The 18,373-nt window shown below is 39.1% G+C and overlaps 1 protein-coding gene across 1 annotated transcript; it reads right to left on the bottom strand.

The window, feature by feature from the left end:
• Positions 1-851: 851 nt before the first annotated feature.
• On the bottom strand, positions 852-18,373 carry LOC137277381 (ubiquitin-conjugating enzyme E2 R2-like). The gene is made up of 5 exons (XM_067809087.1): positions 18,050-18,373; positions 13,215-13,301; positions 7,510-7,607; positions 5,831-5,965; positions 852-3,452 (listed from the first exon to the last, which is right to left on the bottom strand). Exons 1-5 carry the CDS (start codon positions 18,227-18,229, stop codon positions 3,245-3,247), a joined length of 708 nt encoding a protein of 235 aa, XP_067665188.1. The 5' UTR covers positions 18,230-18,373; the 3' UTR covers positions 852-3,244.

Genomic DNA, 18,373 nt, shown 5'->3' with positions numbered 1-18,373 from the left:
CGAAAATTCATTATCCGAAGACAGTGATGCTACACACGCATTTGATGCACGCCGTTCACGAAAATTCAAATCCTGCAGGTTCTGTTCTACAAGGGTTGTCTCCCTTTGCCTTCCCGATTATTAATGATACATATCCTCAAATTATTTCTCAGAAACAACAGTTTCATTTCTGCTGTCGTCTCATGAGGTACAGTCTTCTGCGTTCACCAGTTCCACTCCAACTGGGGTGATTTAATAGTATTAAAATGGTGTCCATTTACTTCCCTTATTTTGTGTTTAATAATTCCAACACTAACTTGCCAACTGTTCCCAGTAAAAACACTTTTCTTAGTGCCTTACAAGAAATAATGAGATATGAGTTTTCATGGCTACGCCCTGTCTACTTTAGACAACCCTTTCATGTATGTCAACCAGGCTTTCAATCAGTTCCATTACACCTGACATTATTACTGGTTCATGAGGCATTCCTCCAACAGCAGTCATCATCCATTGCGGCAGGTAGTTTTACTCACTTTTTTATAAACAAAAGTGACAACGCCATTTCAATAATTATTGAAAATCACTGACAAGCCAGTTGATTCCGTCATCAGCTTTACATCTCCTTTTGAATTACTGAGGCATATAAGTGCAAGTCAGTGTGCAATAAATTAAGACAATCCAGTGGTGGACATCATGAGCTTCTAGCTAAGAAACTGTAATACGACATGACATGTAAATATACCCATTTAATAAAAATAAAATGCTGTATGTGATTCACTTGAAAGCCAACAATGGCAACCATTGGCAATTAGAGGCAAGCAAGCAAATTAAGCAGACCCCCCCAATGCAGGAAGAAAAACAATAACTATAAATGAAAACCTTAAATAATTAACCATTTTTTATTCAAATGTTTATTATTTGATGATATCAAACCCTCTCAAGCATACTATACAGATGAGATGACACATATGGATCATGAAACAAGACATAATAAACATGATAAATAGAAACAAAATCATATCATGACAAACTTGAAAAGGTGGGAAAGCAAGTTCCAACATAGGAGGAGGTGGCAAGTAAATGATCTATCACTAGGTGTTATACTGAGCACTGTGTGGTTGAGTAATGGCCATTTATCTAAATGTAATATTCTTTAAACATTCCAAAACTCAAGTTTTAAGCATAAGGTTCCAATTTCCTTCATTTCTTCATTTCCTTATGAAAAAGGACTATGTCACTTTATAGTATTATAAATATACACGAACAAAATATCAAAGAGATCTACATTTCTCAACGCATAATGCCTCAGACATTCCTAAACTCATCTGGACCTGACAGTTTTACTCATCAAATCCATGTAACATGAATACTATGTGATACGTATGTTTTATAGGGCAACTTCGTTGACAGATAATCTTAACTTGGGGGTCAATCATTCCTTGAGACTGAAATTGGACATATTGCATACTATCACCAAAACATCCCTGGTGATGCCCGTTGAATGTCTCAGTTCAGAAAGACAGCTACAACACAGGAATGATGGAGTACTGAGATTGTCCAGCTGGAACAGGATAACAAGTCTTATGCTTTGCAGAGATCATGTGACTACATCTAACTTACAGGATTTAATACACAAACCAAGAATTATCTTTGGATTCAATCTGCACAACTGTGAAAATCCTGTTCTTGCAGAAGATATTTTGCAAATGTTTTAGTAGACCAAGAACTGCAATTTGTTAAAAACAGCTATCTGATGATGAGGTTGTAGTGTGTAGTTATTCATGACAGTGTAAAACCCTGTGTCATACCAGGCAGTGTTACATGATTGCAGAGTTGGTGATGCCACTAATCCACATGTTAAATACCTCATTTGTGCTTTAGCCAACAAAGGATGGAAGGGAAATAACTCCATCAAAGGATATTGGATTAACTCCCTTAGCATCAAAACCACATGGCAGAGTGAATAAGAGGGGCCATTCAGGCAAGGTGAATAATAGAGCAAAACTGTTGCAGATCTAAACACAGGAAATGAAATATGTGTGAACTAGGGTAGGATAACCCTGACTGTAGAGAACGAGGATAACCAAGAAATGAGAACTAAAAGAAAGAACAGGGCACAAGAGAGGGAGAAATTAAATATTAGAATTTACAAACTGTACATGTATACCAAGTGATAACAACACATTCACACTCCTGCATACGGACACATACAGACACACACCCAGATACACAACACAATTAATTTTCATCCAAATATCATGCATGCTTTGGAACAAGCCCAAGTGGCAGGGATACACGGTACACTCAACCTTGTGGCACCTCCCGTACCTATTGTACACCAAATGACCTCACAATCTACACTTTTAGTTGCTCAATGGCCAACTCAACTCTATACAATAAAATATTTTATTGTTCAATTTTCAAAGATAGAATCACATAATAAAAGTAAAACTCGAAATAGGATTTTTCACATTCTGATGTATTTTTTGTTTTTTTTTACATGGGAAGGGCAAGAACCTTGTTCATAACTGGAATCAACCCTTTGAGCAACACACACCATGGCTTAGTCAGATATAAAAATTCTTCATGTTTTTGTCTTTAGAAGTGGTCAAGTTTGGTCTCCTAATGGTTGTACAATGCTACTGGGTTCCTATCCACCACCCATACTAGGCTGAGCAGCCACACCAACTGACAGGAAACTACATTTGCATCCAAACAAGTGTCAGTCTCTGGTTCTCACACCAGCACCTACAACTATTTACAGCATACTATTATTATTGAAATTGGAATAATGGAACAAAAACAACTTAACAAACATTGATAAATTAAAGGATTGTAGGTTTATAAGCACTTGGATTATTGCACCATGAGAATCAGTAAAGTGTTGTCAGTGTGGCTGCCCAACCCCTACAGCCTGATGGTGCTGACACAAGCTCCATCTCTGTCTGTCTCCATTGACTAAACTACACTCCACCAGCACTCTTGGACTCAGATCACAACCCAGCATAATCAGGCCTAGTCCAGCCTTGGGAAATGATGCAAATTTTGTACTCTCCATTGCATCCCTCAGCTTAACCACAGTGCCAGATGCATTAAAGAACACCTCAAAACCAAAGCCACATAGCAGAGCATGTGTTCACTTTAAAAAATGCTAGACATTTCCTGGAGTTCCTGGCCCCCTGCACAAATTTTGAATTTGAAGAATTTTGTATTTGAGTGTGTAACAGTGAGTGTAATAGTTGCAGCCATGCATAGAAGACTAACATCAGGATTCTTCATTTCCTGAATCATCATCATCATCTTCATACATTTCCTCTTCATCGTCCATATCATCTACATAATCATCATCGTAGAAGTCTACATCGACAGCATTGTCAGGGGCTGGCTTGGCTGTAACACAGTATTCCTGCAGTGTGGTGGGAACACGCACACTGTCACGCTCTGCATCCTCCCGCGTTGCTGTCACTTGTTTTCTGCACGACAACAAATGCATAACTCAGTGCAAACTGATCATGTTCCATTAACATGGTTTTACAGACAAAATGCATTTCAAAGAACTGTAGATTGACCATCCTTGATCATATTCAGAGATAAACTAGTCCATATCTAAATTTGTATCAAACATGTGAAAATGGTAAAATTACTTGTAATCTACATCAGAATTCCTACTGATTATTCCCAAACATAAGTTCAGAGGTATAAGCTGTATATGTGCAAAAATTATACAAATATTTATTTGACAACTCATTTCATATCCCTCTAATCTGTCTACAATACACAATAATACGAGAACGATGGAATTTTTGTAATTACTTATTATATTTGATCTAACACGCGTACAAACAAAAATTTGATAAACTTACTGATGTATATCAAGAGGTTCTATTTCAGCACCTGAACTTGGCAACTTGCAGTCAAGTCATTTATCAATTTACAGATCAAACATAAATAACAAACATGTAAAAATACCTTTAAACTTGATCATATTGTTACAGCTATTGGGTGAGGTGAAATTATTTGGTTTCTCAAAAGGAAAATTAGGAGGCTCAGTTGAGATAAAGACAAGTGAGTATATAACTGGATGTGTAAGCTCCCATAAGTCTTCACTATAACCTGGATGCATCTACATGTTGACCCAATAATTACCTCCCTATACAACCAAGCTTGCCAGTGTCAACAAAGGTTGCAGCTGCGGAGGTTTGTTTGCAGTAAGACTCAAATTTGGGGGAAATACAGGCAAACTGACAGGTCCGCAGCTTTAAAAACAAGATTGAAACATATGCAAGAACCCTTCTCACCCCGTTCAGAGAACAACTGCATTGCTTGTGTTGCCCAGTGTAATCGGCTAGATAATTTAAAAAGCCAAAGTGAGTTGTGATTGCTACACTCAACTTCCCAGTGTAGACACCTGAATGACTAAAAAGCCAACAAAGGGAGGTAATAGATTCATTGGACAGAGCTTTAGATGCATCCAGGGTATTCACTGGAATGTTTGCCCTGGAGATATCGAGGATGAACTGGATGTTACTTTGCACAGGATTAATCCTGAAAAAACTACTGATGTGGATTCTTCTTAGGTCATTTAACTTATATCACTATCATGACCTGGTGGTGGAGTTATCTAAGTCCTACCTCCATTAGTATTATTTACATTCACATTTATCAGCTGGTAGTAGAAATGGCAACTAAAACATGTAATTACTTATTTTTGTATTTTGAGGAATACGGAGAAAGTCTGATAACAGATACCAACATGGTTTGAAGTATTTGTTTCATGTTCCATGGGCTCAGCAATGCTGGTTTGCAGAAATACATGTCTGGACCAAACAATTTGATCACTGATGTGAGAAACGCTATCAAACAGTAACTAATTCTGACCACCACATCCTACTTGCACAAAGCGATCATAGCGCTACAACTATTTTAAGGATATGTTGGAGAGTGGGATTTGTAGTGCTAAGATCACTTTGTGCAAGTGGGCCCAGATCCATTAAGTCGCATCTTATGTGAGTTACAAGCTGCAGCCCTACAAGGTGCACTGCACCATTATGATTCCAAATGAATATAGCGGTCTTGAAACAAGTGATGAGAAGTTCTTTATGGTTTCTTTTCATTAGCGAAAACATTGAGATGTATATATTTATTGCTTTGATGGATAACTCACTGTAATAACAAGTCTTGAAATGTTCACCAACCAATGAAATACAGCCCAATACATGTCAATAGTAAACATGGAGGTTAACAAGAAACTGATAGTGTGGCTCCCAAAACAGATTATAGTGTAAAAAAGTGCAGGTTAATCATACACATCATGAATAACTATGAAATCTTCATGGCGTACTGAGCCAGCAATAGATAATCATACTGAAAACATGCCTCTCATTCCCAAGTCTATGAAGTCTATCTTGGGTTGGCTGTGTAGGGCAGTAACAATGCATAAATGTCACGTAACTACTCACCTACAGCAATGAAAAGTGAGTAAGTCAGTTAAAATTTCATGTCACATCTGCAATATTTCAGCCATATCATGACGACATACAGTTATGTACTAAGAATAAATATATTCATGTCAGCGATGGACAGTTAACGACTAGACCATCACAAATTAATTATAATTAGTTTTGAGTTCGGTGAAAAAGCTAAACTGTTTAACACAATATAAAATCAGGCTATATATTGCAGGCAACCGAAGGCAGATCACCATACTAGGAAACAAGAAAGAGGGCAAACACAGCGGTTCCTCGACACTGAGTCAGACTGCATCACTATTATCTGAACATCACCTTGTTTCAAAATGCAAGAGGACCCTACGTTCAGTCTATATATATATGATACACTTCAAACCCCTCACCTAATGATATTCTCATATTCCTTGTCTTTGCCCTTTGACTCCCTCCATTTCCTAAACATGACAGAGGCATCGACGTTGGCAGGAGAGAAGGTGTTGGGCTCGTTCAACAGAGAGATGATACTCAGCAGGACAGTTCTAAAACACAGGAAATGTCATATAGTCAAGACCTTAAAACCTGCAAACCAATGTAATGCAGTTTACTTACTTCATAACCCAATTTTTAAAATCCACTACCACAGAAAATGACAAAATGCAAAAAATGTCATGTACATTAGCTTAACCTCTATTGGGAATGTTTTTAACATACATGTCAATATGAAGAGGCTTTTGTGAAACATTGTATTAACCTTTCTAGACAACTTTATCATAAAGACATGCCATCTAGAAATGACACTGCATCAGTCTGCACAGTAATGGGTGCTTATTCACCCTCCTGTCACAGAGGCCAGGACATGTCCAGTGATAGAAGAATTGGGTTAATCCATGGCTCTCTCTGGATGCTTTGATGCCAGAGATGGACAATGATGATTGGTGTAAATTGAGCTCAGGCATCATCATCCTGAAAGATTAACTCTGACCCATGTGCATCACACAAAGCTAAAGGTTTCCAAGCACAAAATGGAGCTGTGTTTGCTAAGTCATTCTGATATGTCTTATAAAATACCAGTACAGAGTCAGACTAGCATGGAAAGCACACATGCACACACACAGTTGTTGTTTTTTTTATGTTCTAAGGGAAAACTGTAGGTTGAAGGTACCTTGTATGACTGTATTGGTCACTGACACAGTAACCAGATTATATCACTTTGTGTGTAAAGAACTTGGTAAAGAACTATATTCAATTAGCTGATAATATCTTGAATATTGCAATGGATGGATTGCAATTGTTGTGGTTCCTACAGCAATTAATTGATGGAACCTAAAAACTACCGATGCACCGATTGTAGGTGCAACTGTCGGTGGTTTAGTAAATGACTTCCTTTGATAAATGCGTAGCACAAATACAGGAAGTTAACTTTGATTTAGAGTTATCTGACCCCGTTACCTCTTATACAAATATGCCTGCAAACACGGCATGGAACTTGGCATTTGAAATTGTGAATAACAATACGGTAATGTTTTAACTGTTTACTTGATCTGGATTTCAAGATACTTGTCAGTTATAAAAAGAGGTTGAAACTACTTCAACTTTTTTTTTTCATATAAACTTACATTCATTTGAGAAATGAATTCAAATGAGAAAATTCAGGGAGAAAAATAACTATTGCAATAGTTGTTTCCCCCTCAATAGTCACCCCTAAATATTTTCCAACATTTAAAAACAGGAAAAAAAATATATTGCAATAGTTGGTCACACCAGACTATCACTGTTGCAATAGTTGTTTCCCTCCTCAACAGTCACCCATAAATATTTTCAACAATGAAACATTTTCTAGAGTTGTACATTTGCATCTTTGTCCTTTTTGTTGAATTTACTACTACTTGCGACAATCTTCACACCATATAATGACCTTTAAATATTTCATTTTGGAGTAGACAAACTACTGACTCAGGCAGTGACTGACATGGGCAACAAACTAAGATAACATTCCAGAATTATATGCACTGAATCTTTCCACCCAATCCATGCTGATTCCTATTTTTTGGTTGTATGAAGATGAATATTCCATTGGTACTACCTGACAGTCTGTGTGGGGTTCCATCTTTCTGATGGCAGCTCTCCACTTTGAGGATCATCTACTGGTGGATGCAAGATGGATATGCACACATCACCGTTCTGGGCAAATGAAACAGAAGACAGGCATGACTCACCTCTCAACAGCTATAGACAAGTCTTCACCATAGGTGACAAACGAAACATGACTGTATAAGAAGTAGTTTGGTATACCATAATGCCATTTTGTAACATTTTAGAATGAGTTATCATCATTAAAAATAAAAAATTAAAAAGAAAATAAAAGAAAATGGTTATTTGTTTTTTGTAAGGTTAGGCTCTTGTTGTCAGTTTTCTGCATCATGATCATATTTCATATACTGATCGCATATACTGTAACGAAGCAGACTGACCTAAAGGCCTTGCACCACAATACATACCATGGTAAGGGCTTACCGTTTCGCCCCATCTCACCACATCTTAAATGAAAACTGGGGCAAAAGTGATTTCAGAAAGATGACAAGAATTTTTATGGATGATCAACTTCTTTATTCCAGGGTAGCGACGTTTCGGTATAGATTCTTATACCGTTTTCACGCTTGAAAGGTATAAGAATCTATACCGAAACGTCGCTACCCTGGAATAAAGAAGTTGATCATCCATAAAAATTCTTGTCATCTTTATCCCAGCAACTTCTAGAATGCCTCTCAAACAGATTTCAGAAAAACAATTGTGCATACCAAAATTTTGGTAACAAACAAACATGTTCAAATATAATGAAAATATGTCTAATAAATATAGGTTATCATGAGTGTGTGTTTTGGGATGGTTAATATCCTGCATTGGGAATAAACATTGTATTTAGTGAGTTCTAGTGTCACTTTGTAATATACTCCAGCTATAATACCAGGCATGGATTTTCTGGGCTCAAAGCACTGACAGTACCGTAACCATGGCTGTCATACCAGACACGTTCGCCTACCCATTTTGCCATATTTAATAACAGTGTGAAAGGAATCCCTAAAATTTACATAAGACCTCTCTAATTTGCATTGGTATCCGTATGTGACCTCAACCGAAAATATCCGTTGGCTTTATTCTGCTGAGAACACTATCCATCGTATGATGAAAGTAAATGGTCAAATTCAGTTTCACTAGACAGTAGCACTATGAGTGAGTGAGTGAGTGAGTGAGTTTAGTTTTAACGCCGCACTCAGCAATATTCCAGCTATATGGTGACGGTCTGTAAATAATCGAGTCTGGACCAGACAATCCAGTGATCAACAACATGAGCATCGATCTGCGCAATTGGGAACCGATGACATGCGTCAACCAAGTCAACGAGCCTGGCCACCCATCCCGTTAGTCGCCTCTTACGACAAGCACAGTCGCCTTTTATGGCAAGCATGGGTTGCTGAAGGCCTATTCTACCCCGGGACCTTCACGGGTCATAGCACTATGAACAGTCAAGTAAAATCTAGATATTTTTTATATTTGAATACGTATCCTACATTACTCCTTAATGCATTTACTGCTTTCCTTTTGAGAAAACGAAGCTATGCAATAAAGACATCGAAGAGAAGTTGTTTCAACCATGTGAGTTGCCATATTGTCATCGCACTACAGCCACGTGACCCGAAAGATTTTACTATACATGTATTTTTACCTTATCCTGGATTATTCCTAAATGCATCTGTATCTGACAGAAAGGACAGAAAGGAGGCGGGACACCCTTCAGATGGGATACACAAGAAGAAACCCCTCACACCATAGGCGATAATCCAGCAGTAGACAAGGTGGAATAATCTCCAAAGCCAAACTGCCAGGATAACCAAACAAAGGTATGAGAAAAAGATGGTGTCCATGTAGAAGGCAGTAAAGAGAGACACGCAAGCTACAACCCGAAATGACCTACACAGCACATGCAGATAGCAGAGAACCTGCTCGTCTAGGGTGATGTACACTAGGAGAGTCGCAAGGCTTGCTCTGGACTGCAATAGTGTTTATGGTGGCTGGGATTGGTAACCCAGCAAGGGAACAAAACTGTGAACACCCTCCACATCCTTCAAAGCCACGTCTCTCAAGTAGTGACTGGTGAAAACAGTGTAGGATGTCAAAAAAGCATCCCTCCATGGAGCAATTACTGGGTCATAGTGGAGGCTACAGCTCTAATTTCATGAAGGTTGTTAGCCCAAGGAGGATCCAAGTTGGCAGCTTCGTACACCAAGGTATTATGACCCACTTCCGCCTTAGACATCTCTGAGACAGGAATAAAAAGTTGTTTTCTCGTACCTTGAAGAGCCTAAGACCGGTTAATGAAACAACAAATTGCACAAACCGGGCATAAATGAAGTTCTGCTTCATGCTCGAATCCCTCAATCGAAGAGAGATGTGGAATCGTAAAGGATCTGTCAGGCTCATTTTTCACTATAAAGTCTCAGAACAGTCCCCGGTGAGAGGTCTGTTCAGAACGCACAAGGGTGACATTAAGAGCGTTTTGCTCATTCATCCTAGCTGCCATGGCCAAAGCAAAGAGAAAACCTGTCTTCTTATTAAGGTTGTAAAACAAAATGGTGTGAAGCGGCTCAAATGGCGCCTCCTGTAACAAATAAAGCACCACATTCAGATCCCAAGGCCCTCTGAACATGGGCAACAAAGCTTGCAATTTCCAGAATCTTGGCGCGGCAGCGGGATTTGTGGATGCACCAGCAGATTTGGCCACTGTGAGTGCATGAGAGGATTGTGGGTGGTGAGCTTTCCTAGTTCTACAAACCAGATTTTCTGTTGGCTACTAAGGCGCAAACACAATCAGAGAGGTTTTGAGTCGCCCTGATCATTTGAAGAACCTTGGGTAGAAGGACTGGTGGTGGAAAAACGTACATGCTTAGGTTTTCCCAAGAAATGCTGAGAGTGTCCACTGCCCATGCTTGAGGATTCGGAACTGGTGATATGTAGGTTCGGATCTAGAAATTCTGACCGGTGGCACACAAGTTGGGATGGTTGAGACCTGACAAACCATGTCAAACGCCTCTGGGTGTAGTCCACTCAATGGGCGCCATTCTGTCTGGTCTGTCTGCAAGAATGTTCCTGCAACCCGGAATCTGCTGAACGATGAAGTTCAGATCCAGACAATCAACAAGAAGAAAAAATCAAAAAGTCTACCGCAGCAGGGACTGGGGGTGAGTTGTTCAATGATTGCGAAGACACCAAACCACTGTGGAGTTGATATGACGAGTTTGGCAGCTGTAGACGTGCTTGCCAATGAGGAACAGCCAGAATCACTGCCTCCAAATCCAAATTATTGCTATGCCACTGACTTAGATCGGTGGACCTGACTAAGACATTCAACTCTACCAACCACCACCACCAAAGATATTGCCTTGAGGGACAGTAGAGTGATGGTCAATGACTGATCACCTGTCACCTGGGTTGATAAGTTTCCAGTGTGTTTACCTCTCTCACAACCTCTACCCCGACAAGGCTGATTAGACAGGGGCTGCAGGGAGAAATACCTAGGTTGATAATTCCCTGTCCTAAAACCCTTAAGTGCTGAATTCTTTGACACTTGTTCCAAGGATTTCAGAGCTGTCTCTTCACAAGCATAAGCAGAGACCCGAGAGTGAGTATTGGACACTTCACCATTAGTTAGATAGGTAGCTGACGAAGGTTGACAAAGTAACTTCTGTTTTAGCTCCAAGACCAAGATGCTTACTCATGTGTTCAATTCGTCACTGTTGAAAAGTCATCATTTTTATAGGTGATCAACGCGGTTCAGATTTTTGTTCTCCGACAAATCCTGAGCAATCAACCTTGAAGCAGAGGGCAGCATCGGAAGAGATTTAAGAGAACAACTAAGCACCATTTCAACAGAAGCTAAACGAGTGCCTGGCATAGGCAATGTCGTTGGCTCGGAAGAGCCAGTCATGCGGTGTAAATCCTCACTGAGTGTGTGAGATAAATCAGCGACCTAAATGGGCAAAAAAGTCATACTTCTTAAAGCATGACACTTTAATAGAAGGGGTAAGAGATAACTTAGCAACATTCTCGTCCTACGCCGATATCAACTCTTTGATAAAAAAATCCAGTGGAATAGAAGCTGGGTCTGACCAAATAGTATCATGTTTATCAACCCTGGACCTGGGGATGGAGCCACCACCGACAAACGATACAGCATCCACTGATCTAGTCTGGAACTTGTTGAAGGGCCAAGAGTGTATTAGTTTCTGGAGATGAATCCTCCTCATACACCGGAAAAAAATCACCCTCTGAAGTTATGAGATCTTCGGAAAGGCGAACGACTCCTTGACCTATGTCTCAACTTGGCGGATGTCCTGCTGTAACACATATAACTATGTGCTGGTGAAGCGAAGTCATGATGTGAAGAACCCCTGGAAGCAGAGACGCCAATGATGCCAAAGGCGCCATATACCACTGTTGACTTGCAGTCACAGATGAAGGAGACTCTGGCAGCGCTAGTGACGCAGTAGGCTGCAGTAGGTAGAGGCAGTGGCCAAAGGAATTGTCAATAAAGGTGTCTCAGGCGCTGCACACGCTGTCTGATTTGGTAAGTAAGGAAACGTCGACTGTGGAGTAACAGGAAGGACCCCTGAAGGAGCCATCGCCTGTTGAAACAGCGATTGCAAAATGGCGGTGCCCTCTGGATGGTAGGGAGGAAAGTAGATGCCAAAGGCGCTGAAGTCGTAACCCCAGGCGCCAATGGAGGCATCGACAAAATAGAAGTCGTGGAGAGCAGAGACACCACCGATGCGGCAGGCATTGTAGGAAGTGTAATCCTCTCCTCCGAAAAACCAAGTATCTCTGTAGTCACCATGGAAATTACCAAGTCTTGAGTGACAGACATCCCACGTCTGGAAGCTTGTTGCGTTAGCTGCTTCTTAGATACACACAAGTATTTCTTAAAAGCTGTGAGAGAAAGTCTAACACAAAAGTCATTTAGAAGTCAGAGTGCACTGTTGAGTGCAGTTCCAACACCTCGGATGAGGGTCCTTACTCGATTTACTACCACTGCAAGCAGCACAATGTGGCATAAATCTACAACATAAGCAGAAACACGAGTCCCATAAAGTGAGTAAATGAATGCATTGAATGGAACATGATATATGGAACAAATAGGAACAAATTTATCATGAAATAAACATGAAATAAATGAATAATGTGCAGACAAAAAAAATATATATATAAACACACATCTCTTCAAAGATAAAAAAGTCACCAACTGTTGAAAAAGCTGTAGAAAGACAACAAAGGAACACACTAAGGTGTTGAGCTGCAAGTTTAATGCAGCAAAGAATCACACAGCCTGGTAGCCAGGTGACAAGCAGCTGTGAGGGGTCACATGGGCGCAGGGCGATTGCAATATGAGTCGCATAGTTGGAACATCTTCTCTTTGACGTTTCCAATATACAGCTTTGTCTTATCAAAAGGAAAGCAGTAAATGCATTAAGGAATTAAGGAGTAATGGAGGATAAGTTAAATATCTATACGTTGTTTCCTGATTGTGTTTTAATGAAACATATGCCTGTCTTCCAGTCCCTTTTTTGAAATGGGCAAAAAAGGACTCCCTTGTTTAAGTATTGGAAATGTAATTGATGTTTCTAGGCTTACATATGAAAGTGAGTATGTTGAATCATGTGCCAATGTCATGATCTACAGTGTACACAACTATATGATCTTAGCTAGTTAAGAAACTGTTGTTGTCATTTAACTTACCTCATACACATTGGGATGCCACATCTTGGATATAAACCGGACACTTGGGGGTGAATATGGATAGTCTTGTGGAAACTTCATGTGAGCCTGAAACATGTATATTATTAACCCATCACTATAATCATCCTGCAACAAGAACACTATTCACAACCGCTTCTTTTAATCACAATCACACTAAATTGAAACTAACAAGAGACTGTCAGTCATAATGGACAACTTAGGATCACCTGTTCCAAGAGTCTTCCTTGCAGATTAGCAAGTTGTGGCTCCATTGTCAATATGTCTTATATAAAGGTGGGTGTCCTATGAAAAATAACCATTAAATAATAACATAAGAAAAAAACTTCTTGAAGGAGCACTTGATCATGCTTATCCCTTGATTTACCTAGCTTCCAAACTATACTGCAATATGTTTTTCAAACAAGACATATTGCAATGTTTTTAATTCTGAGAACTGGCATGCTGGGTGAAAAGATATAGGAGGTTCTGTTTAAAATTTACCCCGACTTTCATTTACAACTGACGTTTAACTTCATAATGAATCGAAAAAGCAGTTTACACTAAAAAGTTACAGGGGTTAAAAAATCCCATCGTCCAATGCCTGGGACAAGTCCGTTTTCATTTCAGGCAATCAAATAATGGCATCTAATGTGTCCATGGGCTACTAGATAATTTCCACTTATGGTTTCAAACTACAAATAAACTAGGACTTCATTTCCTATCTGCTCATAATGTAGCTATTACATTTCGCAACAATAGTAATTTAGAGCTATTGTTCTTCTAAATTTATCACTCTTCGATAAATAGTCCAGTAAACATTGACACCAAACATTGTGTCATAAAATCAGGACTAGTTACTTTCTTGAGGTCACTTGACCCGTGGAAAGTCGCCTTTTTAAAAAACATTAACCCCTGGCTTGCTTTACTGTGTAAAATGAATATAGAAATCCTCCCAATGCAACCTAATTTTGATAATGCCCTTATCAAAATCATAACATTTTAAAGGCCTTTGTATGTAGAAAACGGCATCTGCATGCACAATCAGTGTTGCCCACAGTCAAACATGTTAGATCCAAAAGCACAGCAACATGGATGATTGAATAAGAACATACCTCAGTACAATTATTTTGCAAATAAAGAGTCCAATTAAGTGTCCCTGTCATGGTATTTTCAAAGTGTTTAATATTATGTAAAATTACAAAAAAGTGAAAACATCAAATCAACATGGCCAAAAAAACATCCAATAAATCTATGTTTAACAATATGAATTGGGTAATTTTAGAATCTGACTGGCTATTTGTATTACAACTGCTACAGATAAGGGGCAGAATATTGATCACTGAGCAAGTACATTATCAGTTCATAATAGTCAAAAGTCATCCATTTCAACAGAAACTTACTTGTGTTACATCACATCATAACTGCAATTTGTGAAACTCATCGCCACAGCAAGTCAATGTTTAACAGATGTTATATGAGCACTAGCACTGCACCATGCCTGTGTGCTCCTTACACGATGCACATTATTTCATCAACGCTTACTTTCATGTTAAGGCCAACATCCAAACCTCACACCTATGATGAAGTATGCTAGTTTCAGTATTATTCCATGAACATGTAAGACTACAGCCAAATCGCTTGTCATAAGTCTATTTGAACATGACAAAAATGTTACCTTCCAACAGTAGAAACACTTCTTTCTCAGATACATCAGCAAATAACACAACCACAAAAGACATAATCCAAGTTTAAAAAATAAATCATGCCTTCTCTTCCTTTTGGAAACGTGTTCACTGACCAGATGTGTCTTTAAAGTAATGTATTTTGTTTACAGTGCAAGGCTTTCACTAGAATTTGTCTTGGATACAGATATGTATTGGCCAGGTTGTTTTGCTGCCCAGCCTCTGCATGACCCTTTGAACTATACATGAAATCAGATAATCAATGCTGCTGTCCAACAAGCAAGCATTCATATATAGAGGACTTTGTACAAGTAACACTACACTTCAATTTTATATCAATATTTGACTCATTCTTAATCATGGTGATATGTTCATGTTCTGACATTGGAACTACATACTTCAGTTACATAATCATGCAAAGAGCAAGTTAGCAGAATGAAAACCCCAATTTTATAGAACATTAATTCATCATTATTGTCTTTTGTATATTTCAGTCCAGAATGGGTCAAAACTGGAATGACACTTATTGGTGAAACATAACCTTTTCCAGCAATATCACTGAAGGGGACACCAGAAATTGGCTTCACACAATGTACCCAGGTGGGGATTCTACAATTACATAGCATCTTATGTTTTTTCATGTTCACTTCAAAACTAGAGAGTGAGTTTTGTCTTATGCTGCACTCAGCAATACTCTAGCTATATGGCGGTGGTCTGTAAATAATTGACTCTGGACCAGACAATTCAGTGATCAACAGCAGTGAGTGAGTTTAGTTTTACGCCGCACTCAGCAATATTCCAGCTATATGGCGGCAGTTTGTAAATAATCAAGTCTGGACCTGACAATCCAGTGATCATCAACATGAGCATTGATCTCCGCAATTGGGAACGATGACGTGTCAACCAAGTTAGCGAGCCTGACCACCCAATCCCATTAGTCGCCTCTTACGACAAGCATACTCTCCTTCTATGGCAAGCATGGGTTGCTGAAGACCTATTTTACACCACTCCTTCATGTGTTGACGTAAAAACTAAACTTAAATTAAGAGATGGAGAAATGATAATGGCTACAAGACCATTAGGAGTACCTTTGTTAAATTCCATTCTATTTTGATGACCCAGGCTTGAAAGATCACGATGATAATGGAACTTCAATTTATCACTTTAGAAATCAGTAAACATCATGTAAACCTGTAAACTTGAGAGTACAGGATTTCTGAACACTTATCATGAATAGTAGAGCTTTATTTGTCCTAGACCCATGAACTAACCTACAAGCTATGTCAGCATTTCCTGTCACTGGCACTGAAATTTAAAATGGCCACACTGGTTGAGTGTGCCAGCAAAGAGTTTCATGAGGTGAAAAAAAATGGTTTTCAATAATTTGAACATCCTCGATATCTCCAGGGTATACGTTCCGATAAGTCTCCACTATACCCTGGACGCATCTACGGCTCTGCCCGATAAATTTATTACCTCCCTAGACTGTCTTTTGATCCAATCAGGTGTCTACGCTGGGAAGCTGAGCAAACCAATTACAACTCACTTTCGTTTTTTGAATTATCTAACCGATTAAGCTTGGCAACAGAAACAATGCAGAGGTTATTTGGAAGAGGTAGAAGGAGTTCTTGCATATGTTGTTTTAAAGTTTCGGACCTGTCAATCCGCTTGTATGATGTCCCTAAAATCTGAGTCGCACTGCGAGCAAACCTTCGCAGTTGCGACCGCTACCTTTGCTGACACTGGCAAGCTCGGTTATAACGGTGGCCAAGCTGATTGGCGACTGTGAGAAGGCAGAGCCATGAAAGGAGCCGAGCCATGGCAGAGCCATGAGCCGTAGATGCCTCCAGGGTATAGTGGAGACTTATCGGAACATATACCCTGGAGATATCGAGGATGTAATTTGAATTGCTAACATGTTTCACACTTTCCTGAAATGAATCATGGTGAGAATAATTTGTATTTTTCAAGGTGTGCTACCAGGGCACTGTGAAAATATTTCACCCATGCCATTACAATATTTACCATGCCATTTCAATAATTACACAATTTCGATACCTGAAATTACATGCTCATACCTACAAGTATATATTGATAATTGTGAAATCAAACTAAAAAGTGCGACCTGTACCAACTGTTCATTTCCTGAAATAACTCAAGGTTCACTTGAAACTGTAGAAAAATGCATGCCAGGGTGATACCATGAGAGAATTCTTGTCAAAGTTAAATTGATGAGTCATATGCAAAATGACAATGTGCCATATTCTGTGAACAGTTGACCTCATCTCAGATTTGATGTTAGTTTTCAAGCTGGCGATACAGAAACAAACATTACAGATGAAGAGTGTTTGACTTATGGATATTGGACCGCATATCAAAGTGCATTGCTCACATTTGAATGTTCACATCACAATGCCATGATTACTGTCAAAATAATTCATCCCTAACAACAGGATTAAAAAAAATGAAATGCCACCCGGATATGGCAAGCGGCTACAGTTTCACCGATATCAACGCTATTTTTGTAGGAAACACGATATGTGTGACATAAATGAACATATCTTTATCACTCAAAGTTAGCAAAATCAAAACTTTAAATGATATTAAAGTTATAAAGTACATTTTTGTCTTACATCGTCGAAAACCCCTAATACCAGCATACTATTACCATATGGTGCAGACCAAGTGTAGCCATTTCTCAATGTTATAATTTTACAAAAACTACCTCAGAAATCAGTTCTGATGATGACCCCACATATTCATTAAGACACACAGTGGAAGAATGTTCACTGGAAATGTTTTGATGAATTGATTTGGCTATGTTACCAACAAAGGACCACCTTCATGTCATTACTACATTTTGTCAAGACTGCCATTTGCAATGAGGAGATTTTGCAAACGAAACCAATGGCAGAAATGGGATATTGTATCACTGAATCACTACATTGCACAATGCAGCTAAACACTTAGTTCCAGAATTAAGAAAAATGCAAACGGAAGTGGCTTGTCTCGTGTTAGTCAGATGTAAACAAACAATGGCCAATAACTGAGCGACTACGAAAACAAAGACTGGCCTTGCAATCGGCAAGTTATTGGCGCAGCATTAGACAAAAACAACATTGATAACGAAACATTAGGTCATTTTCTAACAACCTTAAAATATCCCCCTTCGTAAAGAGTGCCAGGGGGTCCGAATATAGCCACTTCCCACTCGAACAAGTTGTCATCGTCAATGAGTTTTACTCGAAATCCTTCCACAGGCTCTTCCTGTATTTTCTTCAGTTCGAGTTGTAAAGCCTTCACAGCACTGCCGGCTGGGCTCTGTGCCATCATCTGTTCTCCAACTTCTATCGGAAATCCGTAACAACAAAAGAACTGGAGAAACTAAATTGAAAGTGAAAATGAAAGAGAAAAGTCTTCTTTGTACTATCTGCGCAGCTAAATATGGCGATATGATTATGACGTCACGGACGACAT

The sequence above is a fragment of the Haliotis asinina genome, chromosome 3, assembly GCF_037392515.1.
Source record: "Haliotis asinina isolate JCU_RB_2024 chromosome 3, JCU_Hal_asi_v2, whole genome shotgun sequence".
Lineage (NCBI taxonomy): Eukaryota > Metazoa > Mollusca > Gastropoda > Lepetellida > Haliotidae > Haliotis > Haliotis asinina.
This window is presented reverse-complemented; position numbering and strand designations above follow the sequence as displayed.